Here is a 22,881-nt window from a genome sequence, read left to right on the forward strand (position 1 = left end):
TATTTGAGTCTTTAAATTCGGGCTATTTATGTGTGTGTTTGGATGTGTGTGTAAAAATTGTTTAAAGAATTCGCGTGGAAAGGTTGAAAACAAACAACATGAACAAAACAAAATAAACAAATACGTTTATGGCTGAATATCGCTTGTTGATACTCAAACATATAATAGATTAATAATATATATTGCCAGACGAATTTATATATTATATATAAACTTAGACAGAATGGAAAATTGATTAACCTATGTAAATCTGAAATTTACTTAGAGTTGATATTGAAACCTATTTAAATGTATATAAATAACTAAATAATATATTATAATAATATAATAATATATAATAAAATAATATTAGAAAATTCATCATATTCATGTAAATTTGAAATCTACTTAGATTGGATACTGTAACTTGTCTATATATAATAGTTAAACTGTAACTAAAGTTGATATTTAATAGGTAATAGATGATAGGTAAATAATACATTATTAATATGATTTACAATAATTACTTTACACATTGTGATTAAGTTTAAGGTAAAACTAAAACCTTTAGACCAGATGTCAAATCAGCTCTCGAGCTCGCATCCCTTCAACCTTTAAGAATATAATTTCTCCGAATAAACTCGTTAGCTTTGTGAAACTACACCTATAAGCTTAGTTTGCAACCATCTAAAATGAGCTTTTGAACTTGGTTGAGCTTTGCGTAGGCCAAGCTTTTCGCATTCGCAGCTCTGCTCGAGCTTTAGCACAGCTACGCAGCGGACTGAACTTTCAGCACAAAAAGCTGACGCTTAGCAAAGCCCACGCCCACTTCGCTGTCGCAACGACCTTGAGGAGGCGACAACAACAATCAATGCAGTCGCTTGCATTGCACTGGGCAACATTCAATGTCAATGTCGACCAAGCTTTTGCTTTTGCATACTCTCAGGCGGCACATTACGTATACGCCAGCAAGCCTACCAAATAACCAATTATATAGTGAAATAGAAAATATATGAATCCAAGAAAACTATATGTGACTATAGAGCTGTGCTCGCTACTATCAAATGAGAAACTGAGAAATTTCTAATACACTCACGAGCATCTTGCCGAAAGACAAAAGTAAAAAAAGATTCCTCTTGGACGACCAGAGCAAACTGTTGCTGTTTGTTTGGTGAGGCGCCCAGTTTCGTGGTTGACAGTGAAGGCGCCGCATGCCAAATTTTGATCATGACCGCGTAGAAAATAAATACAGCTATTTACACTAAATAAAAATATATGTATATATGTATATATTTGAGTGTATTTGAGTGGTGCCAAACCAAACAAACAATCAAAAAAACGTCCGTTTCAATTAAATGAGTATCGTACAAAAATTGTGTAATCCATCCGCCACGCAATGAATAAGACCATACTGCACTGGAGCTACTTGAACTTCAAAGATGTGCCCATGGACTTGTTCTTGTATGAGGACCTCGAGGAGGTCTACTTGAAAGAGAACTATATATCTGCAATACCCAAATGGCTGCTGAATATAACCACACTCAAGTTCATCCACTTGGCTGGCAACAACCTGAGCGAGCTGCCAGTGGACATATATATGCTGGAGAACCTGGAGTTCTTGGATGTGTCCAACAATGAGCTCAGAGAGCTGCCCAAGACACTGGGCTTGCTGCTGCGCCTCCAACAGCTGAACGTCAGCGGCAATCAGCTGACCGAACTGCCTGTGGGTAAGCGAACCACGCCGCCTGGCCTTGACCGCGTTCACACTGTAGATGCCCACTGTCTTCCTCAGAGCTAAACACCTTGCGCAATTTGGAGCAGCTGAATATAGCCAAAAATCAATTCCGTCGTTTGCCCATACAGCTGAGCGAATGCGTGCGCCTCAACGAGCTGAACGTGAGCGACAACGAGGCGCTGCTGCATCTGCCCGAGCGCATTGCGAATCTTCCTATGCTGCAATCCCTCCACGCCGATCGTAAATATATAATTGAAAGATTAATATAATTCTACTCACTCTCTCTCTCTCTCTCTCTCTCACTCTCTCACTCTCTTCTTTGTCTGTTGCAGGCTGCGCTCTTATTTATCTGCCGGCAGCGCTCTCCAAGTTCATGAACCATGTGCGCATCTTTCACAACACCTCAGTCAACTATATCCCCATGATCTACGAGCGTTTCTATCAGAATTTCTATGATAACAGACAGAAAGTGACGCCCATGTGAGTGCAATCAACAACTATTATTTTAAATAACAAAATTTTTTATGCATTTTTAAAAATTGTTTATCCTATCATTAAATCAAAATAAAACATGCATATTATATATTTTTTTGCAAAATATATTTATCTTTAAATTGAATCAAATTAAAGCTTGTAAGTGCATTTAAGAGATTAATTTACAATCAATTTAATACATACACTACATTATTGATATAGGCCACGAATATTAGCCATATATGTTATATTAACTTTAAATCGATTTTCGATTGAGCAAGTTGAGAATCTGAACAGAATTGAGAATATAATTTCTACCCAAATATTCCTGCTAATTCATTTTATAAAATTTTATATTTTGCTGCACTTTGATAATGTATTCCGAAAATAAAACCTGTTGCAGCTCCAACGCGGAGAAAAAAATATATATAATATTTTATAATATATTTTTTGTGCCCTGAGTTAGAATCTTGGACAAATTTTAAATATAATATATTTTATATATATATATTTTAGTGCATTTATCCCTATCATTGGATCAAGTCAGAGCTCCTAATTGAATTTTAGAATTCTAGTCAAGTCAATTTTTACATACATATATGCATATCTACATATATATGTATGTACATAATATATAGCAAATTTAAATATTATATAGAATTTTATTTTTAATTTATTTTTATTATTATTTTTTTTATTTTTTCTCCACTTTGACAATTAAGTTCTTCCATTAATGAACGATTTCTCTTCTGCAGCCCCATCGCAAAGAAAGGATTTTTCTGGGTACGGGAATTGGAGACAAACAAACTTCTGCTGCTCCCAGTAGGTACACGCAAGATTTATGCCGTGCCCTCGGCGGAGAATCGGGTCACACTCTACGATGATTGCTTGCATGCGCTGCAGACGCTGAATCGCCACGTGCCTGTCTATGAGAATGCTGCACTGCATCGCATGCTGCCCGAGCCGTACATGAGTGGCCACATCAACAATGGACCCATCGCTCGCTGCACCACCACCAACTGCTCCAGTTGCCTCTATACAACCTACTACTTTATGGTCGTCAAACGGTAAGACCAACGATGGCCGCCATTATTCTTCAGAGATTCGTTTAGCGCTGTGCGAAAAACAAAATGAGATGAAACCGGTTTCAGTCTTAGAGATATCGCGACTGGGATCCATAGAACTATTGTGTTTACTTTATGTGCGGCAATAATCTATCATGACATATTATAAATGTATTAAGGATAGTATAGCCTAGCTGTGGTTCGTAAGGTATTGTAAAATTAAATGCATGCAACTGATAGATAGATAGATATTATTTATATTTACATCTTATTTCTTATTATCTTTGTTGTACTTCTGCTAATTGAAAGTACAATGGAATCCCGGCAGTTAAAAATTGCAAGGAATTAATGAATTATGGAGATTCGATTGAATATAAAATTTTAGATTTTATTATTCTACGATCAGGAATTGATGAGACAAGATCAAAAACCCCCACAATTCCTTGTCAAATCCCATTCGAATACAAATGCCTAGAAGTTATCTTTGTAGAGTTGAGTCAAGCAACAGAATTTTCCAGTTTTAATCACTTACCTGTCCATTCGTCTGTTTCAACATCCTGATTTCTTCACTTTATATACAGTATATATATAAACATTGCAATTCTTTTGTTTCTTTGCAGACGTGGCAGCGCCTCGAAGCAATTATTCACTTGTAATTTTTGCACGCAGTACTGCGCACTGCAATGGCTCTCGGGCAATATGAAGAAATATTATCAAGTCGACTGGAAAGTTTGCGACGATGACGATCTCGATGATGATGATGATAATAATGGTGATAATGACAAGACAAGACAGAGTTAAGTGGGGCTGGCGTGAGCTTCACGAATGCTTGTACAACAAATTAGCATTGCTTTAATTAGACCTTAGTTTTATAATTGTTACTCAAATGCCTAAGCTTTAATTGAGTGCTCATTAAAGTGTCTATCCCTAGCCAACGGGCAACCAGCGCCTACTACATATGCGAATGTCTTTGGCAGGGTTCCGAATTACGACCCTAGACATAGCTCTGCGTCAGGCCACGCTCATGGACATGCACATAATCATCCAGCACGCAGTGCACAGCTGTGGGAAACGCCTGGCGACAGTTGACGCCGTGCCTGCCCATGCTGTAGGCATCCAGATAATGTTTGGGCAGAGATCTGTGGGGTCTGCACAGGATAGAGTTACATAGACATATATAGATAGTTAAACCATTCATATAGCTACTCACTTGAGCAAGCGGTGCAGCAGCTGCGCATAGAGCCCATTGTGCTCGTGCACCTGTCCGTTCTCGCAAATCAAACGCTGGAGGCAGGCTTTGCCATCTTGGCCGCGTTGATTCATGTACTTTAAGGCGAGCTCGTATAGAAACTGTTGTGCTGCATCCACTTGGGGCGCATGAGAAGCATTCTGCTGCCGCTGCTGCTCTTTGGTTAATTGAAGGGGACCCTTAAGATCACTGTGATCTCTGTGATCTCTGCGACCTTTGCGATGTCTCCACAGCTGCCACCAGTAGATGGGAGAAGTTGGCTCTGGGAATTGATAGTGAAAGTTCATCAGGCAGATCAGCTGACGCCAGGCGTGCTTTTCGTCCAAGTTCACAGGAAATGCGATGCCGGTTACCAGCTGCAAAGTGTCAAAGGTCAAACGAACTTCCTTCGCCGCGTAAGTAGGTCAGATGGGAATACCTTTATAATGCCACCATCCTCGTAGATCAGAAAACGCTTCTGCCTGCGATGCTGACGCCAAGTGGTCAAATTAACATCCACTGCCTGCACAGCGTCCAGCGCCAGCAGCAATATTACGAGCAAGCCCCTAAAATACAGGTTAACTAGTTAATTTTAATTGAGCCATTTAACTATGGGAATTTACTAAACGCACATTATGTTCATTTTGTGCGCTCGTCTCGTGCTCTCCGGTCGAGCGTTAGGCTGTTTATGTTTCGACGCTTTCGATTGCATCTCTGAAGACCTGTTCCCGTGACAATCTCGAGTGCGAGGTGCGAGAAAAGTTCACGTGCTTTGGCAGGTTTCCTACATTTACCTGTTGCCTCAATTAGCACGTATACGCATTGACTGGTGCTATACGCAGTATTCAGATAACGGAAAGTCTATAAAACTTAACGGTAAGTCAAGTAATTAACATTTCGACCTTGCCTTAAACATCTACTAACAACATAATGAAACTTGAGACCCAAGATGCATTCTCATTTCTTTCTAATGCAACTCAAGACATGTGGAACGATACAATACAATGGATAATTTGACTGGGAGTTAGTAGACAGCGTCTAAATATATGTGAATTGAAAGACATTTAGGCCTACGCATATATTTTACATATCTTATATCTCTATTCTACAGGCTAAAAGTTGTCAAGCTAAATTCCATTAGTTAAATTAAATACTCAAGCTAATTTCTTCTTTAGCCCATGCAGAATTGTAGTATATAAGGAATACATTTAATTACCATTCATTAGAATGACTAGATCATTTAATTATTCAGTGTAAATTTTATTATAGAACTATAATATATGTATATTGTTTTGTCCGATCATTGTATCAAACGAATACAATGATATAATGAGCTTAAAAGATATAGAACAAAATTACTTCAAAGTTCCCATAGAGAGAATATAATACACAAATGGTTGATATAATATAATTTGTAATGGTATATATAATGGTAAGATATAAATAAGTCTGTACAAATTATCCAACCACTCACCTATATTATGCTAGACTTTCCATTTAATTCCACCGAAATACGAGAAAGATGTAAGAGTACTTTAGCCGGGATTTTCCTACTAAGAGCTACCGTGAATCTTCCGAAATGATGCTCAATCAATCATTTAGATCTCCACTATTTGATTTTCTGCATAGGTGGCAAGGTATCCAAAATCCGATTGCATACCGTTTAAAATTCCATATTTACAATTGAACTCAACTCTTCGTTTTGCCCAAGGCTACTACAAACATTCTTAATAAACCAATTTCAATGGATTTATGGCATAAAAACAATCGTTTCGTTTTGCAACCTTTCCCAGGCAAATGTTTCGTGCAACAGAAACCCCTTCACCCAACTGCAACTACAGCCAAATGAAACTCCCTGACTACGCGCGTTGCTGCAACCAGTTGCTGCCTCAGCTGCTGCCATGGCATTCGATGGCATTGCCATAGAGCTGTTTGTTCCATTTATTAGAGAGGCAGAGAGACAGTCAAGAAGAAAATGTCGAAACAGTTGGGCAGCTAAAACTCGAGTGCTACAAAATTCTAATTCGCAACAATCCGGCAACAAGATTTGGCAAAAAATCAAAATTATATATTCAAATTTCTAAACTTCGAGGAGTTGGCAAAAATTGACCTTTATGATGATACGTTTGCCTGGAATGCCAATGCTGCCAGGTGCGCAGTTCTACGATGTGAGTAGCCAACTGGTTTCATGCATACACGCTCACACACACACATACTAGGTGACATATCCCCCACCCACTCTCCTCTTCCGTTCTTCGTAGTATACCAAACGCCGTCATCCGCGTCGCCAGACCTTGATGCACTACCAGGGCATACACATGCTCTCGGATCGGCGCGAACCGGAGTTGGTGGAGCCGAATGGACCGCTAGTGGATCCCAAATGTCCTCCACCCAGCACAGAGCTGACTTTGATGAGTCCACCCAGGGTGACGACCAAGCTGCCGCCTTGGCTCGCCTACGATAAGCAGGTGCTGTGCTTCAATGCGTACTTCAAGGAGCCGCTCACCGAGATCTATCACGCGCCCTACCAGGTGCGCAAGGTGAAAATCTACTTCTACCTGGAGGATGGCACCATGCAAGTCACCGAGCCCAAGGTGGAGAACTCGGGCATACCGCAGGGCTGCCTCGTGCACCGACAGCGCATACCCAAAGGGCCGCCCAGCGAGCACGAGTTCATCTCCATATTCGATCTCAATGTGGACACCAATGTGCAGATCTTCGACCGGGTCTATCACATAACCGGCTGCGACATCTTCACGAGACAGTTTCTTAGTCGCGCCGGCATCGCAGTGCCCGTCGCGCTGATGGAGCCCAAGTAGCCACACTAGACTTGCCAATTTGATCAGAGATCAGCTAATTTCTCTTCTTCTCTCTTGCAGTGATCCCACCACGGAGCTGCGCAAAAAATCCGCCATCAGGCAAACGACTCGTCCAGCAACGAGCGCCGTGCCCAAGCGGCATGCATTCGCTCAATTCCTGGAGTTCGATCGACGTGTGCTCAAGTTTCAGGGCTACTGGAACGATCGATCGGAGTTCGGCGATGTCCGGCGGCTGGACGTCTGTTATTATCTAGCCGACGATACCATAGACATTAAAGAGAAATTTCCACGCAACTCCGGCCGTGAGGGAACCAACACATTTCTAAAGCGGGGCAAGCTGCCCAAGGAGTTTACGGGTCTCTCGCTGCCGGGTCAGCAAACAGCGATCACATTGCTGAATGTCCTCGGCTCCAATATGCGCGACGTGCGCTACGTGGCAGATCCCCTAAACACTGGCCAGAAGCAGACTGTCTACTACACGGACCAGGACTTGCGAATCGGCGCCGTGCTGAATGTCTTCGGACGCGATGTGGTGCTCACCAGCTGCGATCAGTTCACCCAGCAATATTACAGAGAGAAGGTTGGTTGTTTTTCCTCAGTTATGCAGAAGATATCTCCAACTCCATTGCTCATATGAGAATTCTTTGCCCAGTACGGCATTCAAGACTTTACACCTCAGCCTCTGCCGGAATCCAGCGATGAGCGCGTCCTAAGCCAGGGCAAGATGCGGCGTCTGCCGCCTTACAATGGCTGGGGCAGCTATGAGGATTCGGAGGGCAACTGCATCACCGTGGAGCCCAAGCCGCCGCAGGCGGACTTTAAGAAGCTGATGAAGTACGACGGATGCATTCTACGCTTTGGTGCCAAAATGATGTCAATCATTCGGGAGAACTGCGAGCGCAGCTTTGTGATTAGCTATTTTCTAGCGGATGACACCATCCAGATCTATGAGGTGGCCCGGCGCAATTCCGGCTTCATGGGCGGAGAGTTTCTGAAGCGAGCGCGTGTCGAGCTGCCCGGCCAGGAGAAGTTCAGCTCAAACAGACCGGAATACTATCGCGCTAATGACTTCTACATCGGTGCCACACTGAGCCTCAAGGATCACATCTTCCACATCAATTCAGCAGATGAGTTTACGCTGCTCTACATGGAACAGCATGCCAATGAGGTGAGCTAATTCCGTATTGGATTTTACTCCCATTCGCATTTCTTGTCTTTCGTTTTCAGTTTCCCGTGGCGGACATACGTGCGATTATGCAGAAGATCCGTGATGCAGTGCGTCCGCATTACAAACAGTTTGTGCTGCGCTGCCAGCCGAATGCTGATCTGCGCGAAGGCACCACCGTCAGCTTCGATACGCTGAAGTCCACCCTGCTCGCGTTTCTCCCTAAGGAAACGCTGCGGAATCATGAGATTGTTACGGTGTGTCGCTACTTCTCGTCGGAGCAGATGCCGCCGCCCAGCTGCGATCGCAATCACGTGCGCGCCGCTGCCCAACTGGAACTGAAACGTGCGCTGTGGAACAATGTGGATGAGATCATGGAGCACTTGAGTCACATAAATCCCACCTGCAAGCCGTACATAACTGAGGCGCAAGTGAGATCCACGCTGCGCGGCTGTCGCCTGCCGTTCAGCCTGGAGCTGGTGGAGGACATACTGCAGGTGCTGCACCGCAACGAGCAGGGCGAGATTGAGATGCGCGATGTGCTCACGTTCTTCAACATGGCTGCCGACCAGGTGCCCGACATAGCACCCATCAACATAGCCTTCGAGCTGTGTCCAAAACTGCCCTTTCTGCACAAGGGGCGCCTGGTGGACTTCAATTGGTTTTTGCAGTATTTGGGATTGGAGGATGAGATGGTCCGTGACAATCGTTGAGATTGATAACCAATGAATGCAGCGAGCTTTTAAGACGAGCAGCTGCGGCAAATCGAAAATCTATTAGCTATACTTCAATATTAGATAATTATAATTTTTCGATTTAACGTAGAATCTCTTGATAAATGCTTAAATGTAATTTAATTCATTCAACACGAATCTTGAAATACATTTGCAAACATTTGACTACTCAATACAATGCAATGGTTTCTATGAGTGCTACTTGACAGTGTTCATATTATATATAGTTTTAATCGGAAAAGTATATACACAAGAAGAAATCAATAAGCTTTTGCAAAAACTCACATTGTTTTTAAATTAGCTATATTGTATCTAGGCCCGAACCGGATAAAATCGATATATGTACTATATACTAACTAACTACTACAATTGAAACATTGCGTTTGAAATTCTACAATCGTTGGTTTTATAAAAATTGTTGCATGTTGTGTATATACAAAGAAAATATGGTGAGATAATGCATATTTGAAAATAAGAATTTGAAGGAATGCGCGGAACTTTATGCTTATAAACTAAGTTGTAAACGTTGCTGCTTATAAAAACCATAAACAACTACACACATATATACGGCTTAATCAATGTGCTTTGTTTTATAGTTTGGACTCTGTGAGCCAGTTGAACGATTGTGGCTTGCGATCAGAGGAGGGACTGATAGCCACATTTATGATGGTAGGCCTATCCGTCAGCTGGTTGGCCGCCTTTACGGCCGCCTGCAACTCTTCGATCTCAGTGCAGAAATAGCCCTTCATGCCAAACATTTTCATCATCTCCTCGTAGCGCACCTGCACGCCCAGCGCTGATGGCGGTGTGCTAGAATCAAAAGCAAACATGATAAGATTAGCTGCGAGTTATTTAACGGAAGATAAGATGCGAATCTTACATTTTCGCCAAGTCGCCCTCACTGCGTATTGCCTCAAATGTGTCCTTGTCGAACCCGCCGTAAATGCCATTGTTGTTCACAATCATAATGGTAATGGGCAGCTTGTAGCGCACCATTGTCTCGATTTCCATGCCAGAGAAGCCAAAGGCACTGTCGCCCTCCACACAGAGGACACGCTTGCCCGGCGCAAAGTCGCGGCAATAGAGAGCGGCGGCGACCGCAAAGCCGGGCCCGACTCCCATAGTGCCAAAGGTCCCAGCATCGAGGCGATGACGCGGCTGCTCGTTGAGCAACATCGAACGACCAATATCCATCGTATTGGCGCCCTCACTAACAATAATTGTATCACGTGGCAGCAGCTCGCGTAGATGATGGAAGACCGCATAGTAGTTCAGTGGCGTCGTTGTATTCAGCGACATCTGCGCAACTGTATCGCGATTCTGTTTGCACTTGGCCACCAGCTGCTTCCACCACTCCTGCTCGTAGCCAAAGCGGAAGTTAACCGCGTTCATTTGCTCGAACAGCTGCTCGGCAAAGGGGCGAATGTCCGACTGGATGGCCACCGCTGCAACCACCGAGTTGTTCAGCTCCTCCGGGCAAATGTCTACCTGTATGAATTTCACATCCTTGTCGTAGCGTGGCGGGCGACCAAAGTGCAAAATCCAATTGAGCCGAGCGCCCAGCAGTAATATCACATCCGCTTTCTGGAGCGCCAGGGTGCGAGCCGAGGCGACGCACTGAGCAGCCGTGTCAGAGACCACCCCCTTACCCATGGGCGTGGGCAGGAACGGTAGATTTGTGTTCTCAATGAAATGTCGCAAAGTGTTCTCGGCATGAGCATAGGCGGCGCCCTTGCCAATGATCACCAGCGGACGCTTCGCTGTACGCAGCAGCTTCGCGGCGCGTATGACATCATCATGTGGTGGATAGGCGAGTGGCGCGACGGGATGTGCGACAGATTTGTAAATCGTCGATTCAATCGCCTTCGATTGCAGTATATTGCCCGGGAAATCCAAATAGGCCACACCTGGACGACCATAGGTGGCATAGCGCACAGCCTTCTCAACGTGCAGCGGAATCAATGCAGCGTTGGCAGGACGTGCTGCGTATTTACAATAGGGACGCGACAGTTCCACCTGAGGGCACTCCTGGAATCCGCCAATACCCTCGTGATCCTGATTCGTGGCACCTCCAATCACAATCAACGGCCAGCAATTGACTTGAGCGTTGGCCATGCCACCTAGAACCGGAAAATAGTTGTACTATATAATTCAATGCGATGCATTTGGACTCTTACCCGTCACGTGCAGCAGACCAGGTCCAGAGACAACCAGGCAGACGCCCGGCTTCCCCGTAAGATAGCCAATGGCTTGAGCTGCATAACAGGCGGCCTGCTCATTGCGCATGCCAATGTACTTCAAGCCAGCCGCCTGGAAGGCCATCGACAGCTCAATAACTGGAATTCCAATGATGCCGAACACATATTCCACGCCCTGCAATGTCCAGACAGATCATATTTGCATTAAAAATTAGTATATGTGTAATATATAAAATGATTTAAATCAGACTAAGTTTGGGCTTAAAAATGTTGATTGAATGTGCAAATATTTTAAGATGTTTCTGGCCACTATTTAATTAGGCAATAAACATTGCGCTGCAGCAGCTGATCAAATATACATATGTATACTCGAGCTGTAAAATGTTTTAAAAAAAATTATTTTATACTTTTTAAATTTCATTTAAAATTTTCTAATTTTTTAGAGGTTTAAAGTTCAATAGGGCAATTGAAATTCGTATAACAATTTGCTCTAAAATCTCTTTCAAGCTGTTTATTGATTTTAATCAGCTGCTGAACTCGTGTGATTTACAGCTTACTGAGTATGGGGGGCAAGTATTCAAAAACTTTGGAATACTGTGCAGCTCATATCAAGATTCGCTCCGTATCTATATCACGAAATAGAGCCGCCGGCTAGCAACAACAATTTTGACAACAAAAACAATATACACACATACTCAAAAACATGCAATAACATTGCTTGGCCACTTTCTGAGTGCTTTTTGAACTTTGCACAACAGAAAAATTGGATAGATAAGCGGCTTGGCCCTGATGCCGTTAATTCTACAGTTGAACGCACTGCTCTCTTACCCCTCCCTCAAACGAAGAGTTTATATGCAAAAAGTGCATATCATATAGGAGACAAAAGACAAAGATGGTGTGACAGACAGAGTGGTGCAATTGGCTTACCTGTTGCTTCAAAGATTCCGCAATTATTTGCACAGCTTCGACTTCGGCCATTTTGACGATGTGTATTGTGCTAAATGTGTAAAGTAATGTGCGCTGTTGCGTTTATACTGCGCTTATAAATAAATAAAGTTAACTTACTAAAAGCAGAGTTGCCTTTCGCGTATGCACACAAATACAGTAACAGGCGAGTGAATGTAGCGACAAGAACCTTACAGCTTGCTGAACTGCTAAGAGCAGCTGCCAATCAACAGCAATGTTAATGCTATCTTAAGTGCTAAACTCAAAATGGTACTGTAACATTGCAACTATGTATAATATAATCGAAAATCGATATTAGAGCGCGCCGATAATTTTATTCAAAACTTATTTTTTATTTTATAGTAATACAAATATAACATTTTGTAAGTGATAGATGCACAACAAACATAAAATCATTTTTAGATTTATAGAAGTAAAAGTATTCATTTAAAGAAAGCAATATTGTCACTTAGACACTTTTAATATTTCCTAATTTAAATACTGTCTCAATTTTACACAATATATATGTATTTTAGAAAGCCCTTATTTCATCATTGCATCATACGTGTACGACCGTGATGAAAATTTATTAAAACTCCATTTATCAACAAAAAAATCAGCAACGTAAAAAAGCGAAGCTTCCAGTTGTGCATTTTGATTAACATTTAACTAATTGTTGTGTCAATTTGGGGTTTTTTGCTTGAATGCGCAAAAATTAACGTTTGCAGAGACCGCAACCAGTCGCATGGCTTCCTCTCTAAAAGCAAAACAAAACAAACCAAAAAAAAAAAAAAAAAAAAGAAGCTAAATGTTAAGGCCGTTAACAATTTGACGTTTTATATGTTTATGTCGGCAGGTTTCAATATCTCTAGTAAACATGAGTAATACACAAAGTGGGTGTCAAGATCTTGATGGGAAAACTTACTCAATCGAATGTTTATTTTTATGCAGTAATTATTTTAAACTTGAGGTAATTATCTAATATTTGTTCAAGCGAGCGAATTAAATTAAAAACAATATACTTTTAAAGTAATAAATACCAGCATTAAGTTTAATAGGATTTGCTATTAGTGCACCCTTTAAAGGTGCATACATTAGCTTATATATACAAACGTACATACGACATAATAATATGGCATATATATACATAGAGTACTACGAAATCACAGCATATTGCCAAGGCACAAACTACAACTTTGTGTTGACGACATCCTCCTTAGGCTCGGTGGTCTGCACCTCATTCCATTTTTGTATCTTCCCCGAGCCGAATACCCAGAAAAATATGGCAGGCAAAATGTAGGCAGCGGCTCCAATCATAAATATCCAGAACCATTCATCGATTGTGTTCTGCAAAAATCAAAAGAGTAGTTAGCCAAAAGTCTAATTAATTTAAGATTTTAGTCGCACCTTCTCTTCAGTAAACGCGGCTACGATCAGTGGCGAGAAGATGCCCGGCGTGGTGCCCAGGCAATTGATGATTCCGTACATGGTGCCCGCAAAGTTGGGTGCCAGATCCTGCGAGTTGGCCAAATTGGTGGAGGTCGCGGCCCCATTGAAGCCCAGCGATATGGTCATAATGGCCACACACACGTAGGGATCGCGGCCGCAGAGTGCCAATATTATGAGCATAATGCCGGGCAAGATGTGAGCTATAAGCCAAAGAGTAAAGGATTAATATTCATATTGGGGACAGGTTAGTCTCTCACTTACAAGGCACGCAGAAGAATTTGCGAGTGAACGTCAGAGTCCACCAGCCCTTATTTCGAATCCAATCCGCAACGGAACCGAATGCAAACGCAGCCAACAGACGCGCAATGTGCGGCAAGCTGGACAGGAAGCCAGCCGAGGAGAGATTAAAGCCAAGCACCTCGCTTAAGAACTTGGGCGTGGCTGTGATCAGGAAGAAGAGACCCCACATGCTGCCATAGTGCAACAGAGTCAACGCCCAGAAAGGCATCGAGACGATGAGCTGCCTATATGGAGGCCATTTCTAGATGAACAAGGAGTTGAAAGAGAAGCAATCAGTTTGATGGTAATCTATTTTAAATCCTCTCAATACTTACCGCCTTTTTGCTTAGAGTGCCGCCCAGACTGTTCTCTATATACTCCCGCTCCTTGATGCTGATGCTGCTATGCTGGGCGGGCGTGTCGCTCACCAGGTAGAACCACAAGCCCACTATGACGACCACAAAGGCAGCGACCACATAGAAGGCCCACACCCAGCCCAGACCCTCGATGATGAGGCCGCACAGTGGCCACGTGATGACCGTACCAAAGGTGCCGCCCATCAGCGAGGCCACGAACTTTCCCTTCTCATCGGGCGGCGACCACTTGGAGACCAAATTGTGACAGCACGGATAGACAACGCCCGAGACGAGACCAATTAGAAAGCGTAGAGCGAATACGGCGTACTTGTCCCAGGAAGCGGCCAAGGGTGTCAGAGCGGTTAGCAAAGCGCCCAGCAGGCAACTATACCCAGCCACATTGCGACCGCCGAGCATCTCCGCCAGCGTGCCACCCGGCAACGAGGTGATCATGTAACCATAGAAATAGCCACCCAGCAGGAGGGCCTGATCCTGCTGCGTCCAGTCGTACCGTACGCCATACTATAGCAAGGAAACGGATAATGATGATAAAGATATAGTGATAATGCGATATACAGTCCACTACTCACATCTGGCTGCTCCACGAGTGTTCCATTCTCATCTCGTTCCGTTACCATGGCAATGATATTGATCGATAGATTCACACGCATCATATAATTGATGAGGCACATCATGAACAACATTATGGCCACAATCACGCGCTTTGGCACATAAACTGTCAAATAACAACAAAGATTTGCATATATAAATAAAGCTCAATTGCTATACTCATTTGTCAAGTGAATGGGTGATTCTGGCTTCTCTCTTAATATCTATTCAGGAACTACAACATTTCTAGCTTTAAAGACGAAAATCTATTTTTATGGTTAATTATTTGTTTTATATTATTTTATATTACTCAAGAAAAAATTATACTCATATATTATTTAAAATTTTATTGAGCTGTCTCGTAAGATATAAATCTAAAGACTTATGGATTTTGAGGAAAGAGAGAAACAGCTATAATTCGACCTATTGAATAACAATCTTAAGAACAAGGAAGATTTATAAAAATATTGACAATTTCAAAAGTCAAATATTTATATTCAATTAAAATATTAATACATTTTTTGATCACTTTTTAATATCATAAAAGCTAAAAACAAAAGTTTTTGGCTCTGAACTATTTGAAAAACAAAAAGAAGAAAAAAATATTTGCATAAAGACTTTGTACTTATGTCGTGTCCTAATTTAATTTTAATAATGAAAAATATTTAGTTGTATATTTTTTGTTTTTTATAGTTATATATTAAAATGGGAAAAAAAAGTTGTTTATGTCTTTTAAAAGTTATATATTCAAAATTAATTTGTGTATACTTAATAAGAGATTCAAGAAGAAAACACAGAAGATATACATATATATTTACTGTTAGATCTAGAAAAATCTACAATTGCTGACGAACTTTCTCTCAAAAGTAGGTAGCAATTATCTCCACATTCGAGAGTTTCAGAAGAGTTCAATCAAAACAAAAACCTAAAGCACTTTTTGAGCGCGTATTGCGCAGTCGCTAGTGCCGCAGGTGTTATTGTTGTTTCTTTATGTGTATTTTGCTACAAATATTGCTATATTTATTTTGTATTTATTTATACATTTTCATACCGTATATAATTTGATATGAGCATTAGAGCAATTAGCGACATATCCACGGCTCTGTCAACGTCAACTTTGCTTATTTTATTCAGGGCCTCTAATGAACGGCGCCTGCGTAACGCTCAATATTGAAGCGTTTCATTAAGTCAGATAATTTTTTGCACGTGAATCTTATTTTGGATTGCATATATTCGTGTGTTTAATTTGTGTTTACTTACAGAAGGGGATAACAGCCATTTTGCCGGATTATTGTTGCCTTTATTGCTGTGCCGCACGTCAATATCAACTGGAAGATGATAAGAGGAAGCAGTTAAACACTTTATTATTATGCATTACACCTGAGGAAAGTCGCAATCAAATTGCTTCAAGCTTAAATAAGTGCCACAATTTAACGTAAAGTGAGAATGCGGATTTATTTATTTATTAATTTTGCCTTTCGGTTTTTTGTGTCATTTGCGTTCAGGTTTCCATGCAGAGATATCTTAACTAAATATTTTATCAACTTAAGCATTATACATTCGATTTATTTAAACAAAGCGAAACCGCCTCCTTTTTCTTTGTTTTTGTTATTCACTATGCAGAAATATTTAAAATGCACAAGTCTCAAATTAAAACTTTGTTCAGACTTTTAAAATGTTATTTAAAATTTTAAGAAAACTATAACTCGAAGGGTATTCACATGGGTTTTAATAAGATCTCAAAGCATGCCAACTGTAAAGCTTAACGAGCTCTACGTAACTTGAATGCCCCAGTCAAGTTTTTATGAGGTAATTAACGGCCGATCTGGCTAAATGAGTTTTACAGATTATTCTAAGTTAATTCTTCACGACTGATTGATCCACTCTTCGCATTCATTGAGTTGCAAGCCCAGATTTAATAGGTTCCAATTCAAATTATAAACAATACCAGTGAATTTGTGAAGGGATTTGATTTCGTTGCTTCGTTTTTTGTGCAAACTGGGGAAACACCTGATCGACCTGCATCGCTCTCTAGCTAGCTTGACTCTATTGAATATCTTTTGAGCGGGTTTTTTAAGCACAATTTGGCTAACACGTGCCACATGAATACAGTTACCATATCTATATTAGCGACATCGAAGAGATATGGGACTATTGTTAGTTGACAAACAGTTTAAGCACGTCTCAGCTACCATTTTGGCCAGGCACGTGAGCAGCATTCACGCCAAACTGAGTTATGAACATGACAAATCGCAATACCAAAAAAAACTTGTCATGAACTTTTTAAAGTGTTTTTGATTTAATTCTTGATTTATGTGTGTATGTACTGCATATATACTATATTTAGTGGCCTGTCATTGTGGTCATTGAGCAGCCTTTTGATAAGGTAATTGCACCCAAGCACGCCACACTAAATATTTTTTTTAAAATATTTCCGGTACAAAATTGTTCAGATACAATCCCGAAATAAAAAAAATAAAATAAAAAATAAAAATAGAGACAGATCTAGAATTGCATTCGCAAATTCAAAAATACTTGACCAGAGTATTTGTGTATATAATGACGCCCTTGGCACGTCGAATTCGAATATCGGATACAATTTGGACAGCTGTTTGAAAGCCATTCACAATATTGCACATGCAGTTAGCCAATTGGCATTCAGCCTCGTCTAATTTACGTGTGTAAATATCAGTTAGACAGGGTTAAGTACGACAGTAAGCCAGACACACACACACACACACTCGTCTGGAAATGGCAAAATGTATAAAAATTTAAAACACTTTAATTAAATTTGAGAAATATTCATAAATTTCAATTAGCGCCTCTCAAAATCTGATATATTTCCACAGCTCATATTCAACGCTGTTCATCTGAGTGGGAAATTTACGATGAGCCATCCTTTACCCTTACGTAACTCACATGACACACATTCATAACAACTCGAAAGACATTAATTGCAAAAATTAAAGAAATCTCAGCTAACGAAAAAGTTAATTTACTAGCGGCCTGCCCACATAAAGAGTCGTCTGATAGATAGCAGCTGCTCTGTAAATCATTCAAAATTTCAAATAAAGCTTTTCGGCGATGCCCGACTAACTAATACCCTAAGCCAAGGAGGCGTGATTTTAGTGGGAACATTTGAGCCGGTAGCAATGCACAAAAATCTTTATTGATTCTTCTTTCGAAACACTATAAATATATCTGTTATCAAATTACTGTGATAATAATCATGAAATTTCCCAGGTCCTTTATAGGGCATTATAAAATGCGAATACGTACTTTAGCACAAGATATAAAATAGCTCATTTTCATTTTCCGATTTTATAAAAAATATTATTATAGCCAATTGATCGGAGTTCATGATTCAAGTTTTTACGATATGCAATATAATTTCCCATAATCAAATCCTAATATGAATATCTAATGAATTTATGAATAGTATTAATAAGGCATCTCGGATGTCAGCATGAAGAGTTTATATTGACGAAAAGGGAGACAAACAGACGGACTTTATTTACTATACATTAAATGATATATAGCTTAAAATATAGTGTAATGAAATACTATACTAAACTATTTTATATTACCAGTTACTATTCATTGGAATACTACGTAGAGTACTAACAGTTATAGTACCCACTATCGATACTCGATTACCCCAGCCCGAACTCATATCTCCAAGAACTAAGCAAATGGCTTTAGAGTAGCTCCATAAAAATATATTTGAGCTTGTTTGCTGTGATAAGCAATCTTCTTGGTCTTGGACTTAGTCTAGGTTAAACCAAAATTCTCAATGAACGAAATAAATCCAAAGCAAACAATAATATACAAATTAAAATGGGAAAAAAAAGAAAAACAATAAAGAACACAAATCGAAAGTTAAAGCAACTAGGCAAATAAAGTATATAGCCCCATAGCTCTATAATACTGGGTTATCATGTTACGGCAAAAACCCACAGCTCAATAAAAAATAAATAAAAATATATATATTTATATATTTTCTGGGTAGACGAACTTGATCGGAAGTTAAGTATATGCAATTATGACGTCTCAATGTATATTTTATAAATAAGCTATCCATAGACACTGGACGACGTGACGTGAATTAGCATTTGCGGCACTTTTATGTACATCCCAAAAGTAGAATTCGCACTAAAGATGTGCCATATTTAACTTAAAATCATTAAGAGAATCTGATCAAAACGTTGGCTTAATATGTATTTAATTAGTTAGTTTAACTAATAAGCCAACTAGTTAAGTCACCTGATATCCTAAACGCCATATTTGTGTGCAACAAAACATATTGTTATGAGCATGCGATGATTGTTTAAATGCCATTCAAATGTTTACTGTAATTCTTCTAAATATTATTATATATTATTACAAAAAAAAAAATAATAATGTGAAACGTGATTAATGATATCTCCCCAAACGGGATTGCATAATATGAAATATTAATTTAACACATAAACCTCCATAATTAAAATAAAAACAGCACAGAAACACGATCTGGTCTGGAACATACCATGAACATACCATACTCCGTGCCAAGCTTCTAAATATATTTTATGCATATAGATATGTGCTAAAACACAACATTCTCTGTTTTAAGCTTAATATTGATTAGGAGGGAATGCTAAAAGTATCCATAATTATTTAATAAAAATAAAAAAAATAATTTGTTTGTTTCAAACGCATCACAATGGAAAAATATTTGTAGGATTTGTAGGAAATGAAGGGAAAAACAGCTGTACTAATATAATAAGCAGTAGAGACCGTCCAATTATCCTAATCAAAATATAAATACTTTATAAGCTTGGTCATGTCTGCGTACTTATATGAATAATTTCTTTGTAAGCCAACAATGATTAGGAGCAATTAATCTGATAAATCAGTTGTACAATCTTCTGACTCAGTCTTTAAAATAAGTGTTTATATTACTGAGACTCCATTAGCTACATTAGGCTCTAACTACAGCAAACAGGTAGCAGACACGGAACTCACGCTTACTCAAGATCTACGCTTAATGCAATAACTCTCAAACAAAAGCCCAAATGGACTGTGACTATATACTGCAATTCAGTTTGAGAATGTGGCTAATTAACTAATCGGGAGCGTGGCGCCTTATCAACATCATTTTGGCCTGGCTTTATAAAATCAGCTCCGAAATTTATGATACTATATGACGAGCAGAGCAAATAGAAAACAAATCGTCATTGTAAATTATACGATCGGGCATGGTCGCTTGATAAAGGGGCCAGCCTAAATGGCACTCATTAAAGTTAGCTCAATCTTCAATTAGCTGTAAGGTAACAAAATAATATAGTTTCGGACCTACGCATGGACTGTTGCAGCACTATACGATATTTATTGGGCATATACTGATTTGATTTACCAGCAACGAAAACAAACACTTGCAGCGGGAGTTGGGGGGACTGTGGTATCACGATATCAGTGTTGGATCTTGGCCATAGAGCACCATTAAGCCGTTAGCTGTGCGATATACATAAACATAATACCCATATATATATAACGTATTATATATCCATAGCACGCGTGCAGAAACCATTTACATAAGACATGAGCTCACAATTGACATGGTTTGGTAGTTTATATTTCTCTTTCTTTCTCCTGCTCTCCTTCTCTCAAGCTCCATCTCTCTCTTACTATCTCTCTGTCTCTTACTGGCTTTTGAAAGAAAAAAAAGGCGTTTTAAACAAATCAACATTAGTCAGTTTGTTTGGCTATCGAGCACTGTTGTTTGTTTTTGTTTTTGCCTTTTTTCTGGCTTTTTCTGCAAACTAATTCAATGGCAATGAACCGTATCTCACATAAAATTCAAATATGTGTAATGTACCAGTTAGGTGTAGTTATTCTTGCTTTATTGTATTACGAGCGCATCGTAAATGCGTATTCAGGGTGTATTGGTTTTGCTGAAGTGTACGTAACAGAAAGGTTACAGAAGGCGTGAGCGAGAATAATGATGAGGATTGTGATGAGGATCTGGATATGCAACTTGACAAGACTCAATGCTTTTACGTTTAGACTACATACATTTAAGCTTGATGAGGTTAAACAGTAGTGTTGATCAACTCCCCTGAGTGTGCTTATACGTAATTCCGATCTCTGAATTTTTTTCCCAGGGAATAGTCTAAAAACAAAACCTTTGGCACCATTCCCCGCACTTTCCAGCTACCATAATATCCATTAAAATCCTACACATCTATGAATTACCCTTCAGATTTTGGGTCTCTCCTACAAGTCCCTCCGAATTTGGACGCAAATCTGATCTTTGAAGTTAGAAAGTGGCACACATACATATTTGGATGGCCAATCGATGAATGAAACAGTCAACAGCGAAGTAATTCAATAACGTATTTCACATAAGGCGAGGGAAGAAGAAGCACGGCGTAGCCGTAAAGTGCGAAACGAACAACACCTAACACATACATACATACATAGTTATGTAGATTTGTGAGTGTGTGTGTTGATTTAAGCTAGAATGCGTGCAGCAACAGTTGATACTGTATTCAGGGTATTTGCTTGTCGGGCGCTCCCGATTAGAGCAATCGTATTTGATTCGATTTGATTTGATTTGAATGTAAATGTTACGTACTCTCAGACAACGGAATTGAATTTAACTCACAGCACTAATACCCATGGAATCACATTTTTGCACGTTATAATTAAATTTCGAAATTAAAAAAAAACACACACACACACACAATCCTATTTGCACAACCCACAATTACATGGTACACAAAATAAATTCGTAGCACTGTTTGCGCGAAGTAGTCAAAATAATTGATCATATAATTAGCAACTTGATTAATGCAAAATCAATGTGAAAAATGGCACGTTACAAAAAGGAAAACATCATTTTTGCCAATAAATTAACAAATAAAATGCTACAAAATTGGAGAGTAAAAAAAATATCTAGATATTTCCAAAGGCATTCGAATGTTGCATAAGCAGAGCGCATCTCAAACGCGAATTTTAAAATAAGCAACAAGCAGATTGAAATTTTATTGTAAAATATTTAAAGATCTGAAGAAAAAAAGAGATAAATAAAAAACTAGTTGCTATTTGAAATTCGAATTTATAAATGAACTAACATATATTATAGCAAATCAAATAGCTAAACACGCAACTTTAAATATGAGAAATACTTAAAAAGAAACTATTTAAATGTAAAGTCTAAAGCGCGTCTGATTGGATTCAAATTGCTAAATCATCTCGGCTCTAAGCATCTCACTTCCTTGACTCCTTCCCAGCCAAGAGCTTCCTTGGCCCCCATTTGAGCTCAGCTCCGCGAGCTGGTTGCACTTGCCCCACTTGCAAACTGATTAAGCACTGCGATCTTCGATACAAGAGCAAAGCATTTTGTTGACATGGCACACTTTCAATGATATGCAAGAAATTTTTCCATGACACTTTGTAGAGATTGCGTGCGACTAAATATCAGCTTTTGTTTTGTTATTCGTTTTGAGTCCTTTCTCAACTTTTGCAAATTGTTTATTTTCACATTAAGTAATGCTCGCACACACACACTTTACTACACTCACATTTTGGATACGCGCTTAGCGCCCGATCTGCCACCAGCTATATATATTCGGCTTGGGAGTTACTGGATTGGATAGCAGGTGCTACAGCTGAGAATGCCGCAAAACGAATGAAGCTAAATCGCAAACAGCCAATGGCATATATACTTCACTTACTTATGTGAGACGGCAACGACAACGGCGACGGCGACGGCGACGGCGACGGCGACAGCGATTTCGACGACGTTTTAAGCAAAACCTCGGCCAGCACTGAACAAAATAAAAATAAATAAAAATAAACGGTTA

General features: G+C 39.9%; 5 protein-coding genes across 5 annotated transcripts; 2 read left to right on the forward strand and 3 right to left on the reverse strand.

Moving 5' to 3' along the window:
- The first annotated feature begins 918 nt into the window (after positions 1-918).
- On the forward strand, positions 919-4,187 carry LOC6580719 (leucine-rich repeat and death domain-containing protein 1). Its single transcript, XM_002006486.4, has 5 exons — positions 919-1,706; positions 1,772-1,954; positions 2,047-2,194; positions 2,944-3,255; positions 3,873-4,187. The coding sequence occupies exons 1-5, from the start codon at positions 1,376-1,378 to the stop codon at positions 4,051-4,053; spliced, it is 1,155 nt and encodes a 384-aa protein (XP_002006522.1). The 5' UTR covers positions 919-1,375; the 3' UTR covers positions 4,054-4,187.
- On the reverse strand, positions 4,050-6,061 carry LOC6580720. The gene is made up of 4 exons (XM_044011157.1): positions 5,113-6,061; positions 4,920-5,046; positions 4,463-4,857; positions 4,050-4,400 (listed from the first exon to the last, which is right to left on the reverse strand). Exons 1-4 carry the CDS (start codon positions 5,190-5,192, stop codon positions 4,247-4,249), a joined length of 756 nt encoding a protein of 251 aa, XP_043867092.1. The 5' UTR covers positions 5,193-6,061; the 3' UTR covers positions 4,050-4,246.
- Positions 6,062-6,067: 6 nt separating this feature from the next.
- Positions 6,068-9,247, forward strand: LOC6580721 (EF-hand domain-containing family member C2). Its single transcript, XM_002006488.4, has 5 exons — positions 6,068-6,648; positions 6,742-7,295; positions 7,360-7,879; positions 7,952-8,467; positions 8,527-9,247. Exons 1-5 carry the CDS (start codon positions 6,595-6,597, stop codon positions 9,175-9,177), a joined length of 2,295 nt encoding a protein of 764 aa, XP_002006524.2. The 5' UTR covers positions 6,068-6,594; the 3' UTR covers positions 9,178-9,247.
- Positions 9,246-12,565, reverse strand: LOC6580722 (2-hydroxyacyl-CoA lyase 1). Its single transcript, XM_002006489.4, has 5 exons — positions 12,462-12,565; positions 12,324-12,393; positions 11,376-11,571; positions 10,079-11,318; positions 9,246-10,008 (listed from the first exon to the last, which is right to left on the reverse strand). The coding sequence occupies exons 2-5, from the start codon at positions 12,372-12,374 to the stop codon at positions 9,789-9,791; spliced, it is 1,707 nt and encodes a 568-aa protein (XP_002006525.1). The 5' UTR covers positions 12,375-12,393; positions 12,462-12,565; the 3' UTR covers positions 9,246-9,788.
- A 798-nt stretch (positions 12,566-13,363) lies between these two features.
- LOC6580723 (sialin) lies at positions 13,364-22,714 on the reverse strand. Its single transcript, XM_002006490.4, has 7 exons — positions 22,600-22,714; positions 16,295-16,362; positions 15,016-15,161; positions 14,405-14,947; positions 14,052-14,331; positions 13,749-13,990; positions 13,364-13,688 (listed from the first exon to the last, which is right to left on the reverse strand). Exons 2-7 carry the CDS (start codon positions 16,311-16,313, stop codon positions 13,530-13,532), a joined length of 1,389 nt encoding a protein of 462 aa, XP_002006526.1. The 5' UTR covers positions 16,314-16,362; positions 22,600-22,714; the 3' UTR covers positions 13,364-13,529.
- Positions 22,715-22,881: the final 167 nt, after the last annotated feature.

This window comes from Drosophila mojavensis, unplaced genomic scaffold, assembly GCF_018153725.1.
Source record: "Drosophila mojavensis isolate 15081-1352.22 unplaced genomic scaffold, ASM1815372v1 contig_81, whole genome shotgun sequence".
In the NCBI taxonomy this organism is placed as follows: domain Eukaryota; kingdom Metazoa; phylum Arthropoda; class Insecta; order Diptera; family Drosophilidae; genus Drosophila; species Drosophila mojavensis.